Genomic DNA, 8,989 nt, shown 5'->3' with positions numbered 1-8,989 from the left:
CTCGATTCGGGATTAAAATTGGTGACTTGGGACACCCTAAATCTCCCAAGTGGCGACTCTGAAATAATTAAACCAATCCCGTTTCGATTGTCCTTTAATTGGGAAAAACTCCCTTGCGCCCTCTCGGGTGCGGAAAAAGGAGGTGTGACACCCGCTGTATTGATTTCTCACATACGTTAGAAGTGACGTTGTTCAACAATCACCTAAATATGTATCCTTTCTCAACCAACACATGATAAATAGGCACAGTCAATCGATGGTCATTCAATCAACAACAATAAACACGTAGTTGAACAAGTAGAGAAATCCAACGGCTCAATTATATAAAAACATAACAAGAATTTATCCTACAAAAGGTTCTATCAAAACCCTAGATAACAATTTAGCTATTCATAATAGTAGGTAAACTACAATACTAAAAATCATAACCAACAATGAAAAATAAGAAGAGGAAGGAAAAACTCGTTGAAGAATTCCCATTGTGTTCTTGACTCCTTAGGTCGAATCCTCGGTCTCCTTAGCCTCCTTAGGTCTGATTTTTATATCAAAAGTGTATCCCACCTCTTAAAAATACCGTTTTCCCATGTATATATACCAAATAGGGTCGGGCCCAAACAATTATACCTTCTCTTACGCGAAAAAGGACAATATTTCACGTTTGGATTGCCGCGGCCGCGGTCAACCGCGGTATATGGCAGGTTACTGCCTCAGCCCGCCTCAGCTCCGCGGTCGCGTTTTCGAACGCGCTTTTCACCCTGTTCCGTTTGGAATTTGAAAAAACGTAAAACATGAAAATTGTAACCCTTTGAGTTAGATTTCCAACCATATATTGTGAAGCCCAAATGGAGTTCTGAGCAAAAAGTTATGTGTATTTTACTAGACAGTACGCAATATGCCTACTCGAGTCTTCGTTTTGTTGCTTTATCATCCGTTGATCCCTGAATACGATCCTGGCTTAATTCCTTGGGCTTTTACTCAGACTTCAAAGCTCCAAATCACTTGAATTCATTCCATAACATCTATATAGCTCGGAATCACTCATACAAGGCATAAAACACACCGTTAGTGCAAAACATTAGCGATTAAAGCACAAACTCAACTAAAATGCAGTAAATTAGGTGGACAACTATTCGGATTAATTCATAGTTCTGTCTGCTCTAGCCAAAATGGCCCAACATATAATTCTGATCGGGCCCATAAAGTTATTAGGCTTAAGCCTAAACTTGTCAAAGCCCATAAATGGTTTTCCCAAACAATTACTTGTGACTCAAAACGCTATACTCCATTTACAAACTTTGCACTATACCCCCCAAAATATATTAAACAAGCACCCAAAAGATCCACAAGAACAAATTTGATACGCAAACATACGCCTAAGATCAAATCAAAAAGATACCCACCTACTACTCCGTGTATACCCTCACCAATGCCCATGAATTTGAAACGCTTATTTGGAGAAGACGAAGATGAAGAAGAAGAAGAAGAAGAAAATTATTCAAACCAACAACAACAAGGAGAAGAGAATCAACATCATAAATCATCACCATCATCACCATCATCATCATCATCGTCATCAGCCGCCGCTTCATCATCATCATCGGCATCTTCATCGGGTTCATCATCATCAAATAGGAGTAGAAGTAGTAGTGGCGGCAGTGGTAGTGGAAGTGGCAGTGGAAAAGAAGATGATGACAATGGGGAAGTAATTTCTCATAATAATAATCATAATAGTAGTAGTGGGTATTTTCAAGAAGAAGATGATGATGATGATAAGGATCTTTTTGGGTCTGATAATGAAGATTATGTTAAAACTCTTTCTAAGAGTCCTTTTCCTGTTCCTGGTAATTTCTTACTTACTATTCTTTGAATATTTTGCTGCTAGGTTTTGAGCTAATTCTGTGTTTTATTAGTTGGTTTGATATGTGGGTTTATCTTTTCAAGTGTTTTTGAGGGTTAAAGTTTGCAACTTTTCAGCTCAGTTGGTTATATTGGAACATTTACTTCTAGGATTTGAGCCCCTTTTGGGACATTGGATTGGGTTTTTAGTTGGTTTGCTAGATGAGTTTATCTTGTTAAGTGTTTTTGAGGGTTAAAGTTTGGAACTTTTCAGGTTTTTGACTCAGTTGGTTTTGTTTGAACACTTTATTTCTTGGATTTGAGCTCCTTTTGGTCAATTTTGAACTGTGTTTTGGTGGTTTTGACAGATGGGTGTATATTTTGAAATGTCTTTGAGGGTTAAATTTTGGAACTCTGCAGGTTTTGACTCTGTTAGATTGATTTGAGCACTTTGCTTTATTTATTAAGCTGATTTTTGGAACATTTAAACTTGCTTTTTGTTTGCGCTGAGTGATTGGTGTATATTTTAATTGTTTCTAAAGGTTGAATTTGGGAACTTTTGAGGATTTTAATTCTGTTAGTCTGATTTCATCAACTTGGAAAACTTTTTAAAAAGCAAATTAATTATTCAGACATGGAAAATTCTGTTAGTCTTTTTGCTGTTTATAGGATGATAGAGTTCTACAATTTTCTTTTTGATTTGGATTTTTGGTATGCTACTATTTGGCTGTTTGTACGGGTGTTTTAAGTGCATTCTCGTATTAGCACTTCTAATTACCTTTTAGGATATAAAGCTAACGGAAATGGAGATGTGGCTATGTTGACACTCTAATGAATAAGGTAAATGCATTTGAGTTATTAGTGTTTGGTTTCGAGCCGTGAAAGAAGAATGCCCAGCTTAATAGCATTTTAAGCTTAACTAATAGTAATTCCAATTGCCACTGTTTAGGTAAATATTCCATTAATTGGGTCTATTGTTGTTTAAGATCTCGTTCTCATTCTCTTTTGCAGTTTTACCCCCTATACGTAACACTAACCACCACACAAGAGGAGGCTTTGGCCGGGGTCGCTGGCAAAATGATAGAGGAGCTGGCATCCTTCCGCGACCTGGACCTTATCCCCCAAGGCAGAATTATGGTTATGGTCCCAAGTTTTTCAACGGCCATCGTGATGAACGCTTTGTCTCTGAATTGAAGTTTGCAAAGAGTGAAGAAACCTTAGCGAGAAAATGTATAGCATTTCAAGAGGTAAGTTCTTTCCCTGGTTTTTCATATTTCCTCCTTTTTGATGCCAAACTACTTAGTTAAGCTCAATTGATGTTTGCCAAGCCAACTTTTAAAGGTACCTGGGCTGATTTAATGCACAACCTTAGCCTCAAAATTATGCCTTTGTTAATGTACTGAGGTTTAACCATTGTACCACAAGTTTCAAAACTCTTCCTTTCTTTCCCTAAAATCCGTGCCGAGTCAAACACTGCCACATACATTGGTAATGAGGGAGTAATGTTTATAATAATTCTCCACTGTAGGGGCTCAGCTCGCCCCCCTGTTATCAAACACTATATTCTCTCACAAAAACTTTGCTTGTTCTTTATCACATGGATGAACTGGAGTAATTGGAGCAGAGATGGATGGTGGCTTTGTATGATCCCCCGCCCTCCTGTCCCTCTTCCATATCCTTTAAAATTAGGACCTTCTTGGTGCCTTGATGCTTTACCACTCAGTGCACATGAGAGAGAGAGAGATATTGATTCTTTTCTTGTTGGGGCGTGGGGGTAAGGGGGAGGGGAGGTGGAAATTATTGTGTGTCTTTGCTCCTTGCATATTTTCTTCTAATTTATTGTAGTCTATTTTTTGGGATAAATAGCCATGTGAACTCGCGTGCTTCAGTCGAGTTGAAGGTGGAGAAGTCTACTTTGACGACCGCAGCTTGGTAAGTGTTGTCTTTTCCTTTTATTTCTTCAATGACATTTCAGTATTACAAATCCCAGAATGACCAATCATAATAGCACATCACTTTCGTATTATCAGAGGCTATTCAAGCGTCTAATTACTGAAGATGTTGGAGCAGACCTGAATGAAGGCTTTGACACTTTTGTTGAAAAGAAAGGTATATTCTTGAGGGATGAAAGTAGAGAATATGCAACGTTTAGATGATTGATGATTAGGCTCAGAGTTTCTTGTGTTTTCGCTCTGCACCTCTGTGTATATTGTCTGACAGATATGTCTCTTTGGAAGATTTGGGTTCTCAAGGTTTTGGTGACTTACTGGCCAGTATCAGGAATAAAAATATACCACTTGATAGAATGCATTTTGTGGTAAGGATTTGTTGTCTTTTCAAGTTGTTATCAGAACTTCATGTGTTTGGCAGTTTATTTGATGGTGTTTTGTTTTTCCTTTTCCCTTGTGACACAGACTTATCGCAACAACCTGAATAAGGTAACATTGAATCTCCTCTTACTGATTCTTCCATAATGCAGAATGACCAGTTTAAGAGTATCAAATGTTGATTATGGAGAAGATCATTAATCTGCAATATTTTTGGTCGACCAGTTCAAAACAGGAGACCTTGATTTGATGTATTAATAGTTCACTTCTTCAGCAATAACTGCTTTTTGAACTGACACAACTAATATGCATTTGTATAATCTTCATCTGATATCCTTGATAGGAAGATCCAGATATAATTGTTCAGTTAACATGATACTTGAGTCTGTTAACACTCGTCTTGGTATCCTGTTTGTCTGCAGATAATGGCTACTGCTTATCTCAGGCATGAACCTTGGGAAATGGGAGTGCACAAAAGAAAAGGGGTCGTTTATCTTGACGTACATAAACTGCCAGAAAGGCCAAAGAGTGAGCTGGATCGAAGAAGGTTCTTGCGTGTTTCCATTTCTTGCTTTTAAGAAAATTTTTGCATGCTTTTTGTGGACAATGTGAACCGTCCTAGAAGGTTTATAATTTTAGTTGTTGAGTTCAGAATCTATAGTTACTTTCCAGCCCAAAAAAAAACTTTAGAAGCTCGCGATACAAAAGAGCTGCTGTTTTCCATTTTCGTGGATTAGCAATGGAGTTTGAATGCAGTATCTCTCCATTTCTCCACCTTTCCATTTTCCTTTTCCTACTTTGGGGAATCGGATACTAGAGTTTTTTTTTTTTTTTTGGGGGGGGGGGGGGGAGGGAATCCCATGGGCATAAGTTATATACTCTGTTTTACTTGGCTCTGTTATAGTTAATATTTGGGCAACAGAAGCTTATTAACTACAATGTTCTTTGGAGTATCAGCACTACGTGTAATTTAAAGACCAGTTATAGTGTTATAGCTATGAAGATGTCTGTTAGAGTAATTATTCCTTTTTAATTTGTTTTCGTTCCTTGAAAAAAATTAGTACAAGGTTCAATGATAAGATATCAAATAATTCTAGTTGGTCACAAGTATATTGTGATCAAAATATTCCCACACCTTCAACATTTTTACAACATAAAAGTAGTCTGCTTTTTCTTTTTAACAGTCGATACTAGTATAGCAGTTGTGTTTAAAGAGTATCAGTTATAGTTATTAGAAATATTAATTTTTGTAGTAGTAACAAAGTTGATTAGTATAAATTTGTTAATCATTAGAGTCAACTAATATGCTTTGCTTGTTTGTTTTTCTTCTTGTTTGAAAAGGCTTCTTTTTACCCTTTAATCTAGGTGTTACTGGGGATATTGTTTCGAGAGCCTTGCAACGGAAGACCCGACGCGATCTGATGGAGAAGGGATACACCACGTTGATGCCAATGTTGAATATTGTGCTGTAGTTAAGACCAAATTAGGGGCGCATCGTATTTTAATGGGGGCTGAAATGGACTGTTGTGATTCAACTGATGATGGGAGGAGGTTTTATGTTGAATTGAAGACTAGTCGCGAGGTATGCCTGCCTATTGGGTTCTCTTCCGTTTTTCCATTCTTTTCTGATTTTTAACTTGTACACCTCATTTCTGCTATTTACAGCTGGATTATCATACCGAGGAAAGATATGAGAGGGAGAAATTGCTCAAGTTTTGGGTATTGACAACGGAAACACATTCCATGCTCTATGCAGATTCTTCCGTGCTTCATTATTTCTTTGAAATACCAAATTAATAATGCATTAACATAAGGATTAGTTTTGCGATGGTGCAGGCTATCCCAAGTGAAAATTAAATAATGAATCACCTGAATTTACTTTTCCCTTCAACTTCGTTTATCAACTGTTTCTAGATTGTCCTTCGTTTGAAGCTTTCAAGTAGTCTATTACTTTCACTTATGTGTATTCTCTTTTGTTGCAGATCCAGTCCTTTCTTGCTGGTGTACCTTATATTGTTGTTGGTTTTAGGTAATTTACGTGCTGTGCTCTTCCATCTATGCTTTTCCTTTTCCCTTCTAAAGGCTCGGGGGACTGCTCTTGCCCTTTATCAATTGATCTGTTATGCAACTTAATGCCATGTTTTTCTCTCTTTCATCTCTCCATTAATGTTCAACAGTAATGAGAATGTTGTTGAAAACATTAAAAGATCTTTCTTTGTACTTCGGTATGAACAGAGTACCTTGACAAATTTGATATATGCCAATGGATGACTAGTTTAAATCATATAGACATCTTGTACATATCTTTGGCACCATCTTGGTATTTAGTAATAAAACATGTTACCTATTTAAAAAAATGTGCTCAGTAATCTTCTTCACAAGATTTCATTGCTAGTTGTGTTCTTCCGGTGACTGATCATGACCCTAGTCAAATTTGTTCGTTTTTCGGCAAGTGTTGTAGGTTAACTTTATGAATCTGTAATCGTATTATACTGTAGGGATGATGCTGGTCGTCTTGTCCGCACGGAGAGATTGAGAACTAAAGATATCACCCACAGAGTAAAAATGAAAAATTATTGGCAGGTAATTAATCTCTTTGTTCTGAGATATGCATAAATGCCTATACTTCTGTCTGATCTGTTGTGGGAGGGTGCTTCGTGGTCTCCTGCAGCTCCAATATACTGAATCGTTAGCCACTACTGCAACATGTATTTCTTGTTTATAGATTTGTTCTTATCTCAGCCTTTTGGTGGGGTATGGTTTTCTATTTTTCTTTCTTTGACCTTTTTTTTGTGGGGGTGGGGGTCACAAGGGTGGATTAAATTGTGGTCCTCATTTCGTATGAATCTCCAACATAGTGGTTTGAAAGAATTTGAGCATCCAACCTAAAACCTTAAGGTAGTGAATAGAGGTGTACAAGACCTTTATAAAGGAAGCCCTTACACAAAATCATGCGGGAGAACTATATAACTCAACAGCCTTCGACATGTATAACATGATTTGGGGGGTCAACTCGTACTTTAATATCTGACTTACCAAGTGCGGGAATAAGTTTGGCAAGAGTTGGCGCTAAAAGTACCTAAGCATTAGCATCCAACTTAGAACTTTAAAGATAATGGGTGAAGCAGCCCAAGATCTTTATAACTCAATAGTGAAATTTACCAGTGGTTTGCTGCACAATATTAAGCTTCAGCTAGTTGAAAATATTGAAGGTCATCCACCAGTAGCATAGTCATTGACATTGCATACTTCAATCAGGGATCGTAGGAGTTCCCCATGGGTCTTCCCCGCCCCTCTGTCGCATCCAAGGCCAGTTGCCCTCTTATTTTTCTTATCGATCTACTCCTAAGGAAAAAACAAAAACAGAAGAAGTTTAAAAAAAACAAGAAGAAGAAATAGTGATCTCTTTTCTACACTTAGCTTTCATAGGAATTGGAGCACTACCTGCTCCGTAATGGAAACCAAGCAGTTTCTTATCAATATGCACTGGGTAAAAAAATGTCTCTTGTTGCTTATGAGCCTTACACATGAAAGACATCAGGGGAGATCTTTTATCGCTTTGGTTTCTCTTAATTTTTCCTGGTGAAATTGCCAAGTTAGCAATTAGGTTCCAGTTCTCACGTCTCTTGGCTGTTGCTGTGGTAGGGTGGAGTGTGCTTAGCATTTGCAGATGAAGTATTATGCTGGCTCTATGGGACGGTTAAAGAAAGTAAGAACACTAGTAAAACTTTTTTGTTGAGTGTCTCGTCACTTTTTCTTTTTCTTGTCCGAAATATAATTTGATTACTTGGAGGAAAGAAACAAAAAATTTGAAATGCTTTCAAAGCTCTGATACCAGTTTGTTTATTTACAATGTTGTGAATCTTCAGATGAAGACTACGTATTGCAGTTTGCTCCACCTTCTGCGCGTTTAGAGCTTCTTCAAGCTCAATCCTGCCCAGATGCAATAACTGACCATGTTCAACAGTTATAGTACCTATTTTGGATGATCAATTCTTCATAAATGGTTTTGATGTGGTAACGTAACAATTCTAAATGTAGCACTGTTCGCTGAAGAGTAAGGACGTTCCCCTTTTCTTTTGCGGAATTTTTGTATCAACTGTAATCAGTTGTAAAGTTTTTGAGATGCAAGAACATTCACCTTCATTACAGTCGTTTACGTTCAGTTTTTATCCAAGTTAAGTTGTAAGAGGCAGCGGAATCCTCCTTTCCATTCCTCTAAAACAGGGAATAGTGTAAAAGTTTAACGGAAGTGACTACAAAAATTGGAATTCTCTATTTTGTTCTTTGAACTGTGTATTCCTTGTCTTGGGAGTTCTATCATTTGTATTTCTAATGGGAATCTGATGATGAAGTTAGATCATTGTCAATTTTGGTTTTGAGAATGCTAGCTTACTACAACAACAACAACCACTCAGTATAATCCCACAAGTGGGGTCTGGGGAGGGTTAGGATGTACGCAGCCTTACCCCTACTCTGGAAGGGCAGAGAGACTGTCTTCCATAGACCCTCGTTCCATAGACCCTCGTCTAAAGAAGGTGAAAGAAGTCCTGATAGCAAGTAATAACAAGACAACTAATTAGAAAACTAAATCGAAGATAGCAATAGAGAATAGGGGTACCGATAGACCCTCGTCTAAAGAAGGTGAAAGAAGTCCTGATAGCAAGTAATAATAAGACAACTAATTAGAAAACTAAATCGAAGATAGCAATAGAGAATAGGGGTACCGATAGCAAGTATTTAAGAATGCTGCAGCTTAAATACATAAAATGCATTTTGCCCTTTCCTACGATGAATACAAGTAGTAAAGTTATGCTTTATTAGTC

At 37.5% G+C, this 8,989-nt stretch overlaps 1 protein-coding gene across 1 annotated transcript; it reads left to right on the top strand.

The window, feature by feature from the left end:
- Window positions 1-1,309: 1,309 nt before the first annotated feature.
- LOC104238575 (NAD-capped RNA hydrolase DXO1) lies at window positions 1,310-8,455 on the top strand. Its single transcript, XM_009792974.2, has 13 exons — window positions 1,310-1,841; window positions 2,848-3,083; window positions 3,703-3,768; window positions 3,867-3,945; window positions 4,074-4,153; window positions 4,251-4,274; window positions 4,586-4,710; window positions 5,529-5,745; window positions 5,829-5,882; window positions 6,146-6,192; window positions 6,662-6,746; window positions 7,809-7,872; window positions 8,033-8,455. The coding sequence occupies exons 1-13, from the start codon at window positions 1,427-1,429 to the stop codon at window positions 8,134-8,136; spliced, it is 1,596 nt and encodes a 531-aa protein (XP_009791276.1). The 5' UTR covers window positions 1,310-1,426; the 3' UTR covers window positions 8,137-8,455.
- The last annotated feature ends 534 nt before the right edge of the window (window positions 8,456-8,989 follow it).

Source organism: Nicotiana sylvestris, chromosome 8 (assembly GCF_000393655.2).
Source record: "Nicotiana sylvestris chromosome 8, ASM39365v2, whole genome shotgun sequence".
Taxonomy (NCBI): Eukaryota; Viridiplantae; Streptophyta; class Magnoliopsida; order Solanales; family Solanaceae; genus Nicotiana; species Nicotiana sylvestris.
This window is presented reverse-complemented; position numbering and strand designations above follow the sequence as displayed.

Bases quoted from the DNA above. Each gene is read 5' to 3' on its own strand.
- LOC104238575 (XM_009792974.2), top strand. From the start codon at position 1,427: ATGCCCATGAATTTGAAACGCTTATTTGGAGAAGACGAAGATGAAGAA. The intron at 5,746-5,828 runs GTATGCCTGCCT...TGCTATTTACAG, and splicing joins AATTGAAGACTAGTCGCGAG to CTGGATTATCATACCGAGGA. The intron at 6,193-6,661 runs GTAATTTACGTG...ATTATACTGTAG, and splicing joins TATATTGTTGTTGGTTTTAG to GGATGATGCTGGTCGTCTTG.